We start from the raw sequence: 19,003 nt of genomic DNA on the forward strand, positions 1-19,003 counted from the left end.
GAGGTGGTAATCAATCATTAAAATACACATTATAGTGTGTGTGTGTAACTCAGACTTACTGATTAAACAGTGCAACTTGAAGGAGAATTTGGAGTTATCTGGAACGATAAAGGTTCCGTCACATATGGCGACTTGACTCTCCCCAAATGGAAGTGCGAAGAAACACAGCTTGTACAACAAGCATCCAAGTGCCTGTGGAGAGAAAAGAAACAAGTCTTTAATAAAAAATACAAAAAAAAACCAAACACCTGAACCCTGTGACTTCTCCTGCAAGTATCGTTTCATATGTCCAAAGTCGGTGCCAATCTAACAATCTAAGTTTAGACAGCGCATTATTTTGCTCCATATACTTTTTGCTTTTCCTTCCTCAGAGAGTTTAAAACATGTGATTGATTTCTGACCTCTCAGATTCATCACAACAACACACAGCTTTAAACCAGCGGCATGAAAGTGCATTATGGTTTTTGACACATTTTGAAACTGAAACGCTACAATCTTCAGTGGAAAATAAAGATACGCATTGAGAAAGAAAGAAAAACTCCAACAGGGCTGGAGCTGTCAGAACGTCAGGTACTTTCCTCACGACCTTGAGAGGGAAGGAAAAATATAAGATACGGTTTCATTCTCTAACTTAAATATTATGACCATGAACACATGAAGTGAATAATGTGGATTATCTCAGAAACAGCACATGTCAAAGTCTGGAAATATGTGGTCAAAACACAGTCTGTAAGGCCGTTTCCACTGAGGAAGCACTCGGCCGCTGTGTCTCCACTGCAGAGTTGTACACGTATCGAACTCTTTAGGCGACGTAATGTGCAACAGTTACGGACGCTGAACTTAATTGTTTTGTTTGTAGTGGTGTGACTTTTTGAATGAAATCTATTTTTTAAGTTTCATTCGTCGCCTAATTATTGTGCAGCAGTTTTTCTCTGCTTTTTTTTTAACAATCCTGGGTTTTAAAAATGCTGCTTATTTTTTAGTTTTCTTTTGGTGTCACTGTCACAATTCGCTTTGAGTTATACCCAATCAGAACAGAGTAAACCTGAGTTAACACGCTAACACCCCCCCCCCCGACCCCCTGAAGGTCCTGCAGTGGAAACGGGGCTTGTGTCGAGGATGTGAGCGGAGCAGTCGGGTGTAAAGATCTGAGAGGTTTGTACAAAGACCAGAGCTGCTGGTCAGAGCATTTACAAAACACCGGGGATTGTCAGCTGCTCCTGGTGACGACCTTGGGTCAACGGGAACAGGAACAAGATGGATCCCGTACTGGACCGGGATCTGTTGCTTAAGTCTTGGTGCAGGAGTTGGGACACTATTGCAAGAGGAACTATGCAGGATTTTTACCTAAATTAAGCAGTTCCAGAGTCCTAGTGCTGGTTAAATCAATGACTTGTAACTAGTTCCAGGGAGAATGGAGGCTGTCTGCCTTCCACCTAGCGTCTCTTGGCTGAAAACCAACCTTGTAAGATCAGAGCCTCTGACCCGGTAACCTGTAATCTCTTGTTTATGACTGATAAGACTACACAGATATCATGGTAGATGATAAATAATGATATCTACCGCTCCCTGGATTGATTTCTCATTGTAAACAAATGCACATGGAGGAGAGGAGGGTTAGAGACACAGAGGAGGAGAGACCAGACTTGGAGAGTTTCTCTTTAAGGCAGGAGTGGTTTTAAGGAGGTTCAGAGTTCCCTTCGCCAAAAAAGCAGGATACAAGAAGTCATTTGTCATCTTTAAGTGAACTTTGAGCTATAGTGAAACCGCAGCTGCATGATATTGTATTGTTGTACTCCATGTGCTTATTTATGTATTTGTTTCTGTGCTGGTTGTGTCCAGATGTTGTTGTCGGCTGACTGTCAAGATGCCAAATGCAAATTTCCATTGTGTTTTTAAACCATTGGACAATAAAGTCTTATCTTATCTTATCTTAACTTAAAAGTGATATAGGCAGAAGCTCCAAGTTAGTTTTGAATCACTGAGCTCATCACATATACAGGAAGTGAGCACAGATCAGCCACGGCGTTTAAAGAGGGAACTGGCTGGTCTCTCCTGATCACCGCAGCCTCCTACAGCTAACATGTCAGGTACAGTCTGTTCCGGGGGGAGGGGTGAAGGCCCGACCCAGGCGGCGTGCGTTGCCTTTTCTTTACCCCGCTGAGCTGCACAGCAACGCTTAGCGAAGAATTAATGTTCCTTATGTCAGTGGCTGAAAAAGCTGCTTTTAAAAAAAAATCCAGGCCCGGAGTGGAGCTCCCCTGGCAGTATGGCTGTCCAAACAAATCCACATGCAAAAGTGCTCTGCTGCTCCCGAATCATATATTCACTTGGCGCTATATTTGGCTCAGCAGGCGTCTTTTTTTTTTTTTTTTTTTTGCTGATGATGCAGTTGGAGATGAAAGAGACTCTGGAATTAGCCACAGCGTTTAGGGACTGTTTTCCTTTAAGCGCTCTAATCTGAAGACACATATTCTTCACAGTTTTCTCTCTCTCTCTCTTGCTCGACACTACGGGCTAATCCCGTCTGATATTAAAACTCCTAATCTGAGTCAGACAGCGCTAGCCTGCTGCCTGCTGCCTGCTGCCTGCTGCAACCCCACAAGAAAACACACAGAAAATATGCATGAATAAATTCATATGACATTTTGTGTGAGGCACGATATAGAAAACAGCAAAAAAAAAAACACGTGGCTAAACATAGAAGAGGAAGTGAAAACACAGAGAGGTAGCTGACAGGAAGTCAGTCAGTTAAAGCTCCTGTACGTCCCTGTACAGATGTGGACTTCGTGCACGCTAACTATAAGTGACTTGAATGCAAAGTGGCAGCAGCGTTAAAAGCTCCGGTTGTTGTTGGCTGGTCTGTAGACAATTACAGCTGCCGTTGTTACAGCTGAATTATGTTCTGCAGCTGTGTCGTCGTCGTTGTTGTTGGTGGTGGTGTTGATTTTATATCAGGCTGCACAATAAAACATCACAGCACTGGTGTTGATTTAAAGGGATAGTTCAACATTTTTGGCAAATTGGCCCATTGCCATGATCACGATAGTTTTAACAGTAGGTTCGTTGCCTTTAATTGTCGGTGCAAGCTATTTTTAGAACGGCGGAGCAGAGCCGCGAGCTGCTCAATGCTATGCTACGGAGGCTAATGGGATTTATTGGTTTCCCTCATCAAACTCATCAAATACACAATCCAACAACTCCAAAACGCTCTGGTGGACAAGTTGTGACCTGCACATTCACCACGCTATGAGATAATAACAGAACGTTACCAGACAGAGTTGTTTTAGAGGTAAATTCATGCAAAACCACTGATGCGCGTTGCATTCAGGGACAGTTTTTCATCAAGCAGTCTCTGTATTTACCTCTAAAACAACTCTGTCTGGTAACGTTCTGTTATTATCTCATAGCGTGGTGAATGTGCAGAAAACTTGTCCACAAGAGAGTTGTTGGATTGTGTATTTGATGAGTTTGATGAGGGAAACCATCCCATGAGCCTCCGTAGCGTAGCTCTGAGCAGCTCACGGCTCTGCTCCGCCGTTCTAAAAATAGCTTGCACGGCCAATTAAAGGTAACAAACCTACTGCTATGACTATAGGGATTATGGCAATGGGCCAATTTGTCAAAAATGTTGAACTATCCCTTTAAAGATTTTTTTTTTTAAAAGGACAGAGCATGATGAAAAAGTCTGAGCAGAGTGTGAACTTTTAAATGCAGGGGGGTTGGGGGGGGTTGTCCCATCTGCAGCTTCCTAATCTCTCTCTGTGTTTGGCTGTTTTTCGAACTCCCTGGGTTTTTGGAGTGCATCAATTTACACCGCTTCTCAAAATGGCTGCTGTCCAAGCCCCTTTATTTTCTTCTTTTCTCGCCTCTCTTCGCCTCGCACCTTCAAAAAATCAGCAGCAGAGGCCCCGTTTCACACGAGCTTATCGAGGTCCTCGAGTGAGCCTAATTATCTCCAAACGCCGAGAAAATAGAGGACAGGCGGCGGTGGCGGTGGCGACGGGGAGGGAGGGAGAGGGGAGGAAGAGGATGAGATGGAGCCCTGGCTTTGTTGTGAATGATGTTGCTCAATGTTTTATGAGGGAAAAACGCTGTTGGAGAGCTGGTGGAGGCAAACAGCCCAGGGGCGAGCCAGGAAGAGACACAGAGCCAGAGCAGAGCAACGAGAAGAGAGAGGAGGCTGAGGAACCCGTCGGGGCAGAATGACGGCCGGGCCACTGCCAGGACAAACCAGCCCTGCGGGGTGCATAACACACACACATACTACACACACACACACACACACTCATGCAAGCAAAAGAGGCGTCTTACCCATATATCAGCTTTAGTGGTGATGGCTTTCCCTGCGTACAAGTTAATCATCTCCGGAGCCCGATATGAGAGGGTCGTGTACCTGTGTGACACACAAAAGCGACAACATTAGTGGCAGAATACACACACACAGTGAAGTTAGTCAGGTTGTGTGTTCCTCATTTGATGTTACATTACACATTTGAGTGCACACTTAGATCGGATGCAAGTTTCAATATTTTTAAATTACAGACCAAGCTTTCAGTCAAAAGACCTTCATCAATGTCAATGCCAATTTTATTTACAGTATATAGCACATTTCATATGGCGAGCATAAACTCAATGTGCTTCAGGATAAAAGCAAGATGGCAATACATATGAGTACATATTAAAACAAAAGCCAACGTGTTAAGACGAACAAAAAAGAAAAAAAAAACGAATTAAAAGCTTGTGAGAACAGATTACATGACACATCTGAAAAAGAAAATACACTTAAACCATGTTAGAAGCTGGAGCCAAACTAGTATTATGATGCAGGTAGATAGAGGCGGTGCCCTCAACACAAGAACGGGCTGCAGAGATGAGGAGGGTAGTTTTCATACAAACGACTTGGAGGAACGGAAATATACATTGGTAACTGGAGGCAAATATTTAACTTTCTCCTGAAATGAGTCACATAGTAGAGAGATGCAAACTTTTACATTTAAATTTGGACAATTGTGAAATTTTACAGCTGTATTGGTTTGCTTACAGATTGTATTTATGGATTTCTGTGTCAGATCAGGAGGATTTGTATGCATAAGTACATGGGTAGAGATATTTTATGTAATTATCATGTGTAATTCAGGTATTTGGTTATTCATTTAGTTATTCTCTCCTTCTCCTTTACATATTTATTCTTAGATTTTCTGTAAACTCATTATTATTATAGTAACTATGATAAGGGCTGCTGTTGTTAATAGTATAGGGATTCTTAAAATAAACATGAACAACAAAAAGGACAGATAGTCAGCTGGTGGCGATAGATCGAGGCGCTTTGTTTTGTTTTAGTGTATGCAAATGTGTTGTGTATGTTTACATGTATATGCTGTGAACTCATGTTTTGTAATGTTATGCTGTGGCACTCGGTTGACACAGTAAAAATTATGATCATAAAAAAAGGAAATATACTTGAACCTATCACCTTTAAATGAACATGACAGTTGTTTTCACTTTGACGTTTCACTTTGAGGGAAACCCTCGGCTCTTTAGCTGCTTAACGCTCCACTTCAAGAGCTCCTCTACAGTAAAAAGTCAAAACAAAACCAAAGCCTAATAAAAAAAAAAAGACTGTGGCAGAGGTTATTGGTTTGTTTCATGACTGCTGAGTACACTTTTCTTCTTCTTCTTCTTCTCCTCTGGTGATGCAATGTGAGCTTCCTGTTGCCGAGGCACGGAGAGAGAAAAAAAGAAAAAAAAAAGAGCAGAATCTGACAGCAGAGGTTTCCTAGTTCATCTTCCAAACATTTCATTTCTCCTCCTATTTGCTCGTTCTGATAATGATCAAAGCAGCTGCTTGTGTTTGGAATAAAAGTCAGTGGAGTTGTGAAAATGCGAGGACTGTGTGTGTGTGTGTGTGTGTGTTGGTCAGAGTTCAAAGGCCTGATGGTGTGTGTATGACGCTGCCAGTGGAGGAGACTTAACGCCGGGTCGTATACGGCTGATAAGCTCCACGCGTCGCTCTTTATTGCAGCTGTAAAACGTGGTGGAAGTTGACAGAGCAGATCTGAGCTGCTGTGATTTGACGCTACACGAATAGAAAAAAACGTACAGTACACAACACGCCACGCAGGCAGCCATCGTGCAGGTGCTGCGACAACACAACAAAACTAAACGCGTGCCGTGCACGTGCGCGTGTGTGTGTTTACGGCCGTCATCTGCAGCCACTGTTTGCCGTAGTAGCGTGTTTATTTTTGGTTTACTTGCATAGAGTTATGTGAGTGGATGGTAGAACAGAGGTTTCCTCATCTGTTCCCAGTGTGACTTATGAGATTTACTCCTCTGCTTTGTGGACACACACACACAGAGAAGAAAACACAGAGCCAGAGCTGCAGCAGATTGTGTTGTTGTGTGGACCCAATACAGGTTCCCTCAAACACATCTCCAGTGTCGCTCTTTTATCATGTCGCCTCCAAAATGAAATGGCTGCTCATCTTAAGGGGCGATCCATAATGTTTTCAAAGTGCTCTATAAATAAAGTTTGAGTTGAGTTCTGACTCTTATGCACCCATTTTTCCATCGGAAGTTTTGTTTGTAGAGTAATGATCAATAAAGTTATTTTGATTTTGACTTGACAGTCTTGGAAGGTGAGGAGACCCAGCAACTAAATTAATCGGAAATCTATTTTGTGCTTTCCAGTTTATGTTCACGCCACATTTAAAAGACGCGTGGCGTTGAGCAGGATTATTCCTGATTATGGCACGAGTTGTATACAGTATTCTTAAAGGGATAGTTCAACATTTTGGCAAATTTGGCCCATTGCCATAATCCCAATTGTCGGTGCAAGCTATTTTTAGAACGGCGGAGCAGAGCCGTGAGCTGCTCAGAGCTCAGAGACGGAGTAGTTTTCAATGTAAGTTTCCCTCAAAAACAACTCTGTCTGGTAACGTTCTGTTATTATCTCATAGCGTGGTGAATGTGCAGGTCACAACTTGTCCACCAGAGCTTTTTGGAGTTGTTGGATTGTGTATTTGATAAGTTTGATGAGGGAAACCAAGAAATCCCATGAGCATCCGTAGCATAGCTCTGACCTATCCCTTTAATAACAGTCCCTTTAATAATTCATGATTTGATATGATGCAGAGTTTTTTTAAAACACCTATTTTAAATGTAACTGCATTGAAACTGTCAGAAAGTAAAGTTAGGCATGATAAAATATAATTTCTTTCTCTCATAACTCTGTTGTCTCGCCTCACTCTTCTGGCCTGGTTGGAAAATCCACGGTCTGCAACTCTGTTAAAAAACATCTATAACTCCCACCCCCACAATTCATGTTGTTGTGACCTGGAGGCATCGCCTTGACTACCACTTTGACAGCCCATAGTAGGCCATCTGCCATCTGGATGCATGTAAAACCTGAGAGCGTGTTGCTGCAGTTAAATTCCTGTGTGATGGAAAAGGGACCATTATAATGCTCTGCTCATTCTCAGCAGTTGATTTACACTGACGGTGCCAACTTTAAACAGCACTTCCACAAGTTCAAAACAATGATGTTTCCAAGAGCCAGAACACAGAGAGGGCGCAGATAAATATTATGGTTTAAAAATCAAGTAGTGGCATCAATAACGTGAAAAATAAAAACGCTCACTTTTTAATCTCGTCCTCCACGGCCGTAACTCCGTCTTTATGTGGCAGTAAAACCTTGTGAGTGGCGCTTCCAAAGTCGCACAGCACGTAATTTCCCTGGTCGTTCAGCAGGATGTTTTCAACCTGGTGAGGAGGCACACAAAGGTTTTACATTAGTCAACGAAAAAGCAACAAGGAAAACACTGAAAAAGACCAAAAAAATAAAAAATAATCTGCAGCATACGCCAACTATATTGAGTTGATAGGGAGCGACAGATGTAGTTGAACTCTGCTGGGTTTTGGAGACAGTGTCGCTGATGTGAAGAACCTACAACCCGCCCCGGCTAATATGAGTCAATAACAGAGCTTTAGCTACGGAGCGTCAGCAGTCCGACCTCATCTACATCACCAGTGGGACGGGAGCAGATGTTGAGAAGTGAAAATGTGCTGCGTGTGTGTTTGGTTTCAGATTTAATAGTCTAAACCTGCTCAGACAGTCGTCCCGTTTCCTCCTGATTCACATTACAGACCTAACTTACTTCTATTTGTCCAAAGGAGGTTTAAAGGGATGGTTCAACATTTTGGCAAATTGGCCCAGTGCCATAATCGCAGTAGGTTCTTTACCTTTAATTGTCGGTGCAAGCTATTTTTAGAACGGCGGAGCAGAGCAGTGAGCTGCTCGAGCTACGCTACGGAGGCTAATGGGATTCTTTGGTTTCCCTCATCAAACTCATCAAATACACAATCCAACAACAACTCCAAAACGCTCTGGTGGACAACTTGTGACCTGCACATTCACCACGCTATGAGATAATAACAGAACGTTACGAGACAGAGTTGTTTTGGAGGTAAATGCAGAGACTGCTTGATGAAAAACTGTCCCTGATGGGAACGTGCATCAGTGGTTTTGCATGAAAGTTGTTGGATTGTGTATTTGATAAGGGAAACCAAGAAATCCCATAAGCCTCTGTAGTGTACTGTAGCTCTGAGCAGCTCATGGCTCTGCTCCGCCGTTCTAAAAATAGCTTGCACCAACAATTAAAGGTAACAAACCTACTGCTAAGACTATAGAGATTATGGCAATGGGCCAATTTGTCAAAATGTTGAACTATCCCTTTAAAGTTGTGTTTTCATGTTTAATTTAAAAGCTCAGAAACATGAAGCAACCAATATGTCGATATCTAAAAAGTGAGATTTCAGAGCTTTTCCTGTTTGTAGCTGGTACAAAACAAAGATGTCTGCTGGTTTAAACTGATGTGTGTTTAACTCCACTCCACTTTTATTTTAAACCGTCTGGAAAATTGTAACAACAGTAGCGAATAGCTGAGGTCACAACGGAGACACATCATCCAAAGGTTTTATCAAAAACTGTGACCGACAGACAACAAACAAGCTGAAGCTCATCTCCAATTACATCATTATGGGCATGAATGACAATTAGTGGATGAAGTTGCTTATAAAGAAAGAAAAAAACCCCTCACAAATCCCACACGCCCACACACAAGAGTGATTTAATACACAGAGATGGAGTAGTGAGACAAGCCCTCATTACAGTAATTCTGCCATCATGGCCGCTCTGTGGCCTGGGAGACAGAAAGCACATCTCAATAACAAGTGGGTCTGAAAACAGTTATCAGATGTGTTTGGAGGGGAATTTCACGGTTTTTCTAGTTGACTTTTATTCAGTTTTCAGAAGTGGCACAGCTGAGAGATTTCAAGAAAAAAGAAAAGAAAAAAAAAACCTGGCAAAGATGAGGAACAAGTAGCAAAGAAAAGCAGAAGAAGAGACAGAAAGAAAGAAATTAAACAGAAAACAAAGTTCAACAAGGTCATGAGATGCAAAAATCAGAGGAAGAAAAGCCAGTTAAGTATTAGTATAGAAGAAAAAGGAACTTGAATTTGGATTTTTTTTTTTTTTTTTTTATGAATTCCAAAGCCATTTTAAGCAGTGATTGAAAGAAGATTGAAAATGTATTTAGCAAGAACTGGCTGATATACGTTTACAGTACTGTTTACAGTCAAACGTTTTCATGCACTGTAAGCTCAATTTTTCAAATATCAAAACGCCGGGTGGTAACTTTGTGTAGGACAGTCTGGAGATGCAGTGCAGAAAATTTGGTGACAATTGAGCAAAAATTGTGGGACAAGAACAGAGCGATGGACTTCATAATTTCTAATGAGTTAAAATGGACAAAGGTTTCTAAAGTATTAGGGCGACATTTTGGTAAAAGTTGCAAAACTGTAGCAGGTGTGGTTGGTTTGGTTAGGAGTTTTCAAAGTTTTTCAATTCAAACACTTATTGTCCTGGGAGTTGAGTAGATCTGACATGGGACGGGAGCTTTGTGTAAAGTTTGGTGATTTTTCATGTATGGGAAGTAGGATTTCCTAGGAAGAAGAAGAATAATACTGTGGAAAACAATAGGTGTCTTACGCTGCCTGCATGGCTCCTATAAACGGCGAAGATGAGGAACAAGTAGCAAAGAAAAGCAGAAGAAGAGACAGAAAGAAAGAAAGTAAACAGAAAACAAAGTGCAACAAGGTCACGAGATGCAAAAAACCTGAGAAAGCAAAGCTGGTTAAGTGTTTTTTGTAAGAGATGTGACACAGAGAGGGAAAACATTTGTGAGCTATCCAAGGGAAGAAGAGCGAGCTAATGAAAGCAGCAGAGACTGTCTCAATACTGTTGACGGCTCAGGGTTAGGGGACTGCTGCTTTTTTTTCTTTTTTTGCACACTCACTTTCCCTGGCGATGCGTGACTGGGACTCCATGGTCTTTTGTGTCCCTGAGATGTTATGTAAGCCATGTAGGCCGGACAGATGAACAGACAGTGAACAGAGGACGGGCCTGTGGAGCTGAAGGAACCGCTCTGTTTAGAGGTTGGTCCAACTGGACAGCGGACAGCAGCCCACAGCACCCCGGCCGCTCAGGACACAATTCAACCAGGGTGGGAAATTACCACCGGCCCCTTGAACGAGGGTGGAAAAAAAAAAAAAAAAAAAAAAAAACTGGCCGGTTGCCTCTCTACCATCCCTGATTTGAAAAATCAAGCTGTGGTAAAAGTTAGAGAGGAATTACAAGCTACAGTTGCCGCCGGTGAGAAGAGTAAAGCCTGGCGCCCTGAGAGCAGCAGGAGGAGGAGGAGGAGGAGGAGGAGGAGAAAGAGGAAAAGGGGGGACGGGGGGAGTATCGGCCGAGAGGAAGGAGAGGAAATAAGAACAAGCTGGCAAAGGAAGCGGGGGAGCGCACGAGGAAGCAGAGGAGCTAGAACAAGGAGCGAAGTGAAACCAAAGTGTTGGCTCTTGTGCTGACCGAGCAGATTAATCACTTGGCTTCATAAACATCCCACATCAATCTGAGCGAGAGGAGCATCCTGGAGCCGGATCACAGGGTTATTAGAGTTAACGCTGACTAAAACTAGCTAAACAATTTAGTAAACTGAAATAAAACGACCCACAGGTAGATAAGATAAGATCTTAAAACTTACAGTACCTTTAAAAAAAATCCTTTAATCTGTAATTGTTTCCTTTTTTTCCTTTTTTGGCTGCTTTTTGTAGCACTTTGAGATTTTTGTTAAAAGTAAAGTGCATTACAAATAAAATGTATTATTATAAGAGTGAAGGTAACGTGATTAGGAATGATGGGAACATTTACGGGATGCAACTAAAAAGGGAAAAATCCCACAAATTTGGAAGTTCATCTCTCACAGAAGCTCCTTCTCCTAAAACCTGAAAAACTAAGACTAAATAAAAACTATCAATTCCTCAAAAACTAAAACTGCTTCATAACTAGTTCCACGAAGTAAAACTAAACTGAAAAACTAAATAAAACTAAAAACCAATGAAAATTTTAAACCTACGTATAATAACCTTGGTGGGACCATGGCTCGGCCCAGCCAACCAGCACTCTCTGAGTTCATTAATACACACACAACGATGACACACACACACACAGTCTCACACACACAGTCTCACAATATCAGCCGTGCACAGTCATGTCTGCTCATAAATAAGCGTCAAATAGAGGAACTTCAGAACTGGTTCGACAGCAAAATCCTTTCTGTTTCTTTTGAGGAAGTTTGTAGGTGACACACTTTCCTTTAACCTCTCATTATAAACCTGTTGTTGCTTTTAGGGATATTGGTAATTAGCTTTTTTTTTCCCCAAGACCTGCTGGGTGAGTGTAGCTACCACATGGTTTTGTTTAGTGCAATTAGTTGCTAAGCAGAAATAAATGATTTAAGTCATTAATTAAATCAGATATTTCTCCAAGTCTTTAATTTTCAGCTTCTAGAAGGAGAGAGGACTTGGTGTGTTTTCACTCTGAAATGTTTCTGTAAATTTGGTTTTTTGAGCTGCTGGCCTGAAAAAACAAGCAATCTGAGGCCAACACAGGCTCTGGGGAGTTTGTGACGGGCATGTTTATGACATTTCATAAATGAAAAAGATCGGAGGACGGAGAGGAGGAGGGGAGGAAAGAGGAGGAGTCTGGTGGTCACCTTCAGGTCTCTGTGGATGATTGGCGTCTTGCATTGGTGCAGCCGGGCCACGGCCTCGCAGGTGTCGCAGAAGATGTGCAGGACCTCGGCCTCGCTGAAGCCCACGTTCAACCGCTGGTTCATCTGCTTCACCACCTGACCCGCTGCAGGAGAGAGGGACAGAGAGAGAGAGAGAGACTCAATCAGGACTCAGCTCATCTCATCAGTTCAGCCTGGGAAGCCGACGCCTGTTCAGTGTTTTGCAACTGGAATAGTTTGCATTTTTTCTTGTGTGTTTATTCTCAGACTGGACACGACCTGATTAAAAAATCCAATATTCACACTATAGCACAGATAATATGAATTCCTTAAAGGGATAGTTCAACATTTTGGCAAATTGGCCCATTGCCATAATCCCTATAGTCATAGCAGTAGGTTCGTTACCTTTAATTGTCGGTGCAAGCTATTTTTAGAACAGCGGAGCAGAGCCGTGAGCTGCTCAGAGCTACGCTACGGAGGCTAATGGGATTTCTTGGTTTCCCTCATCAAACTCATCAAATACACAATCCAACAACTCCAAAATGCTCTTGTGAACAAGTTGTGACCAGCACATTCACCACGCTATGAGATAATAACACAATGTTACCAGACAGAGTTGTTTTAGGGGTGCATTGCCTTCAAGGACAGTTTTTCAGCAAGCAGGTCACAACTTGTCCACCAGAGCGTTTTGGAGTTGTTGGATTGTGTATTTGATGAGTTTGATGAGGGAAACCAAGAAATCCCATTAGTCTCCATAGCGTAGCTCTGAGCAGCTCGCGGCTCTGCTCCGCCGTTCTAAAAATAGCTTGCACTGACAATTAAAGGTAACAAACCTACTGCTAAAACTATAGGGATTATGGCAATGGGCCAATTTGCCAAAATGTTGAACTATCCCTTTAATGTTTTGTTATCAACATAGTTTATGTAACCTTAACAACAGGCTACAAACATAAAAAAAAAAAAAAAAAAAAAAAAGGAAATACTTGATGTTATCGTGTCTGTACTGCTGTCGGCTCACGCAGCATCATGATTCAATCAAACAGAAATGTTTTTTATTTGCAATACATAAATTAATCAGATCGTCATGTGAACACTTCATCCGATTATTCTTGGTAACCAGAGTCATGTTTGTGTATAAACTCATCCAACGAGGGCAAAATCCTCTTTAAATAACCTTCCAAAAACGACAAGCTGAGCCAGCAGCTGCCGTGATCAATAGAGGCCATGCAGAGGACACAGGCAGCAGCAACACAGCAGCAACTAGTATTAAAAAAAATAAAAGTCAGGCTTTTGTCCATGAGCCACTTTGACTATAAATATAATAAACTTAATGTAGATCATTAGGGAATGATAGGATTAGTTTATTTACCAATATGCACAAAGTAAAGTTGAGTTTTTTTCACAAGCACTGCTGTGACTTCCCAAAAAAAGAACAGAAACTCAAATATTTTGTTTACTTGTCACAATAATTTTAACAAACCATGACCGGGTTACAACCTGAGACTCAAATGAAGCCACGCCGACCTTAATGAGGCTAAAATTGTGAACAGTAAAGAACACGGTGGTCATGTCCTGCTTTCAGAGTGAAACGAGTGTGAGAACGAAGAGGCGGCACCTTTACAGTACTCCATGAGGATCAGGACTTCCCACACGCTGTCCGACACCGCGCTGATTGTGGAGTCCAGGTAGTTGACTATGTTCTTGTGGCCGGACAGCTCCTTCTGCAGACGGGGAAGAGAGAAGACGAACAGTGGTGAGGACAAAGAGACATGGACATCATACCAAACGGAAAGAGAAAGGAAAAACCACAAAAAAACCAAACACGGGAGGGCAATAACAAAATATACAGAACGAACTTCGCTATTCAAACAGAATTCAAATTATTCTAAACATGAGAACAACGTGTTCCTTCCGCAGCGACACAAATTAACGTTGTGCGTCGCGACATCAACATTCTGGCAAATTGGCCCATTGCCATAATCCCTATAGTCATAGCAGTAGGTTCGTTACCTTTAATTGTCGGTGCAAGATATTTTTAGAACGGCGGAGCAGAGCCGCAAGCTGCTCAGAGCTACGCTACGGAGGCTCATGGGATTTCTTGGTTTCCCTCATCAAACTCATCAAATACACAATCCAACAACTCCAAAACGCTCTGGTGGACAAGTTGTGACCTGCACATTCACCACGCTATGAGATAATAACACAATGTTACCAGACATAGTTGATTTAGAGGTAAATTCATGCAAAACCGCTGATGTACGTTCCCGTCGGGAACAGTTTTTCAGCTAGCAGTCTCTGCATTTACCTCGAAAACAACTCTGTCTGATGTAATAATAAGATGGTATAGGTAGGCTTATATAATGAGCTAAAAGAATATATAGAAATATAATTTGAATATTTAACATAAGACGCATTCGATTCCAATCTGATTTAGGGGGAAGATTGACAGCCCTAATATGCATCGGCTGTTCCTGTTTGGATTTGTCCTTGTGGTGTTTCTGCTTTATTTGTTTCTCCTCATTGCAAAATTTAAAATGTTGCATTAACAAAACCAGCAGACTCGATTACCGCTCTGCTGATTCTTGATGTCTTTTTAAGTATTAAAGCCACCAAACAAATACAAACAAACTGCATTAAAAGAGTTAATCATGTTAGATAAGTTACTGTACTCATGATGAGCCAATAACGCTGCCTACTAAAGTTGCAGCTCAGCAGGAAAATAAAAGAGAGCAGTGTAAATCTGTGGAAACCACAATCAAATGACCAGAGCAGGGAAAAAAAAAAAAAAAAAAAACGTCTCAAACATTTCAACACCACCCAGCTGAACCGGGTCCAGCCTGGGCTTTACAGCGGAGCTACTGTGTGGCAAGAATGTGTTTTGTATTCTTTCATGTTCTTACTCCATGCTGATCTCTTAACTCCACTAATCTTTCTAAAGCCCGTGATATACTTGCTGTAAACTACGCGTACGCGAGCTGCCGCGCGTATCCTGCGTCGCGTCACCTCGCGTCGATATGTGCGTTCGGTCGCAGGATACGCATCAAACGGACGCAGGATACGCGCGGCAGCTCGCGTACGCGTACTTTACAGCAAGTATATCGAGGCCCTTAACTTGATTGATTCACTGGATTAAAGTGTTTTGCGGCCAAGCAGCAGACCAGAGGAGTGTGTTGCTGTGGGAGGGCGACACACCTAAGGCAACGTCCCAAAAGGCCAGAGCTGTCGATGTTTAAGGTCAGCTGTGTGTGTGTGTGGGTGAGTATTACACATTGTTCCAGCTGATGAGCCAGTCAACACACACACACAAATACACAGATACACATTGTGGCCAAACAGCTCAGAGTGAGCTGTTCACTGACACAACCAGGTCAAACGTTCAAGACGAGACATCTGCCGTCCTACGTTACGTACGTCTGGGCAGGTTACGGAATAAACGAGGATATATAACTTGGAACGACAATGATCGGCTGTAATAATCGCACCGGTGCCAGCGCTGTGCAAGAGATCAAATGTACTTGTCAGAGGGCCAGGTGCATTAATGCAACGTCACCCAGCACACACGCGGCCAAAAAGAGTTGTTTTTTTTTTGCTCTTGCCAGATTGGGAATGCTGGAAAACAGGATGGGTTAGGCAGATGGAATGAGGACATTTATATGCACCTTTGCTTTATTAGAGCGCACGTGTGTCCTCGCGAGGTGCTTGTGGAGTTATGCGCTTAAATTAAATGCCTGAAAACTGAGAACACCCTGGTGTAATTTTCAGAAAAGAAGCGCAGTGTCTTAAAGTTCAAATTAGGAATTTGTTTTCCTGTGAGGAGATGAATGGAGAGAGAGGAAACAAAAAAGCAGCTAAAGCCAGGAATTAGTTTGATGGTGGTTAAAAAAAACACAAAAATGTGCATTGAATATATTCAAAGTAAAGCTCTTCAATCAAGATAAACAGGAAGACCTCGGCTTAGAGATACCATCACTAACTTTCAGCATATACTGTGATGGTAAAACTCACCATGATAGTGATCTCTCTCTTGTAGACGTTCAGGTCCGGGACGTTGTTGACGTACATCCTCTTCAGAGCGCAGCGGACGCCGCTGTGCGTACGAGCCAGAAAAACCACCGAGAAGCCTCCTGGAAAAAAATAAAAACATGGTACGATACGTTAGCGTAACTTCAGCACTGCATATTTCATACATGGAAATCATTCAAGCTTCATCTTTTTGAAAAGTAAACCTTTGTTCAAATAATTTCATTTCAGAAACTGTGAGCCATGTGAGATCCAAACTTTATGCACATGGTCATTTCTGTTTCATGGTCAGTTCATGCTGCTCAGGGGGTTTCAGCCATATGAACGTCTTTATAAAATAGTCAAAGTAGAAAAATGTGCAGATAAGAAGTAATCAACGATTTATTAAGCGTCTCTAAGAGCTGATATTTTAACAGCAACTAACTACCGTCTCCTTTCATGGGCAAGAAGTCGAACCTTTTTAAGCCTCGAGCTGCTCTAATCCTGGAGTTTATTAAGCTACTTGCTTTATAAAATGCAGAAATGTTTTACAAGAATGAGTTATTGAAGGTGGAATCGCCCTGACTGAGTGCATTTTTGCTGTTATATGGGATTTTCTGGTGCACAGTGTGTTCAGAAAGTCTGCAGAGCCCCTTTTTTTTCCACGTTTTGTTGCAGCTTTGCTCATTTCAAGTGTCTGAATTCTGTTCTGTTGAGAGAAAATAATATTTATTGTTTATAAGACTGCAAAAATAATAAAAATCACAAAGGGGTGTGAAGACTTTCTGAATGCACTGTAGGATTAGAGTTGTGTTGACAGAGGCCAAGGTGTTTATCTGGGTGCCAGGAGCTGTTGTCGCTGTGTGTGTGTGTCTCTGGGTGAAAGGACAGTGCGTCTCATTAGAGGGGGTTCACTGAGTCACTGAGTGGTGGGCATCAAAGTCCACCGACCAGAGAAAAGGAGAAAGAAGAGATCTACAATGGCACGCTTGTTCCCGTCCAAGTTACCTTAGGTCAGCTAAAAAAAAAAAAAAAAACAGCGTGGATTCTGGATTGGGACGGAGGAGAAATAAAGGGAGGGAGGAGGTGAAAGTGACCAGTGTGGCACAACAGCCGTCATTGAAGAGTCCCCGAAAGCTACGTTTGAACAAATGTGGGGACAAATACAGTAAGTACAAATAATCTGTACAGGTTAAACCTGTGTTTCCATGGGGACAGTAAACCGACAGCAACAGACATGAAAATAAAAACTGGTAAATTCAGGTAAGCATAAACAAACTGGAGCTTAGTGTTTGCGTTTGTGTTGTCACAACAGTGAGAGTAACTGTAGTAGGCCTACACATTATCAGATTAGATGAGGCGACTGATGCCACTCAGCAGAACAGAGGAATGAAAGGGCGGCTAATGAGACTTAAGACGACTTAACATCACAAAAAAGGAAGAGCTTTTGATAGTATAAAAGAGAAACCACCACAGTCCAGTCCTTCTCATCCAATACTTCTCATTTAAAAAACATCTTCGGTTCAGTGGCATCAAAAGTGACTGGGAACTTAAGAGAAGCACTTCCACCGCTGACAGTCAAAATGTCAAACTTGGCTGCATATGGACAAAGAATAAAAACTAGAAGCAAATCAGAACTTGAATTAATGCCCGGCAGTTTTATGCCTCCATGAACCAGTCAAGTTGCATTAAGTCTACATCTGTCTGAACCAATGATGAGTGAAAGCAAAAGACTTTGGATATAAAAGTCAACATTTTTTATCGCATTGAGACCGTTGAGGGAAGTTTCTATCATAACCAGCGTACGTTATGAGGTAAGGGTGACCTTTCACCTTTGAGCACCAAATTCCAATGAGATGATCCAAGTACCGTAGATGATGGTGCCAGATGTGATGAGATTCCCTGCAGGCGTTCCCTGATATATTCACAAAGCGTGGGATGGACACGACGAGATCACAGTGACCTTGGACTATTTGACTTATTTATTTATTTATTTATTTAAAGGTTTAAGGATCAGGGACATTGCACATTAATAAAAACATTTAAACAAATGTAAACATGCCAGAATTAGCCAAAGGCTATTTTGCATCTGTTGTCCCTGGACTGATGTTGAAAGTCACCCTAAAAGAAAATAATACAAAATTTTGGGTTATCAACATACAAATAATACATTCGATGATAAAAACTAAACTAAAGACTTTCAAACCCTCAAATCAGTTCATCTTCAAGTCCAAGTCCAGTGTTTGTGAGGAATTTGAAGAGATTCCCCTCAAGGCCTCACTGAGATACGTGACAGATGGATGACCTGGAAACACCACGCCTCTGGCCACGGCTGTCAACGGAGGTGAGGTTGAAAAGATACTGCTGATTGAACAACAAAACAAGCTGCTTATCAAACACTATGGTGCAGCTGCTGCTGCTGCTGAGAATGGTAAGAATCACAGGCCCAGACTTGTATTTGGGAACCGACTTGATAATAACTTGAAATGTCTGTGCTTCAGGTGGGAAAATTAATTTGCGTATAAGAGAATGAAAAGACAAAGTTTTGTGGATGCATGGATGGAGTTCAGGGGCATCTACATCCCCAGACCTACCGCAATTTCCAAAAAACAGAAAGATGAACCAGAGATAGAAATTCTGCCAAGACTGAGTACATGAGCCAGAGCTGTTTACACCTGCTGGCGGCTGTTCATTGATTCGCCTTGGTCTGCACTGTGTGCTAAGGTCAGCTTGATGGTCACTCCAAACTGCTGGGCCGGGCTTAAATTGATTTCCTGTAACAAGGCAGTGAGTGCAGAGCCATCCAGAGACTCAAGGATGAGAGTGTACTACAGGCAGAAAACTGAATCATATGACATAGTCTTGTGAAAGAG

At 42.1% G+C, this 19,003-nt stretch overlaps 1 protein-coding gene across 3 annotated transcripts in view; it reads right to left on the reverse strand.

The window, feature by feature from the left end:
* bmp2k (BMP2 inducible kinase) overlaps positions 1-19,003 on the reverse strand; it is a 56,925-nt gene that overhangs the window by 21,020 nt on the left and 16,902 nt on the right. For all 3 annotated transcript variants that reach the window (XM_083979923.1, XM_083979922.1, XM_083979921.1), the window contains exons 2-7: positions 16,137-16,255; positions 13,747-13,852; positions 12,114-12,256; positions 7,640-7,761; positions 4,315-4,396; positions 60-192 (exon numbers count right to left, since the gene is read on the reverse strand). In XM_083979923.1, the coding sequence (XP_083836049.1) occupies positions 60-192; positions 4,315-4,396; positions 7,640-7,761; positions 12,114-12,256; positions 13,747-13,852; positions 16,137-16,255 (705 nt within the window). The remainder of the gene's footprint in view (positions 1-59; positions 193-4,314; positions 4,397-7,639; positions 7,762-12,113; positions 12,257-13,746; positions 13,853-16,136; positions 16,256-19,003) is intronic.

The sequence above is a fragment of the Trachurus trachurus genome, assembly GCF_905171665.1.
Source record: "Trachurus trachurus genome assembly, chromosome: 9".
NCBI classification, from domain to species: domain Eukaryota; kingdom Metazoa; phylum Chordata; class Actinopteri; order Carangiformes; family Carangidae; genus Trachurus; species Trachurus trachurus.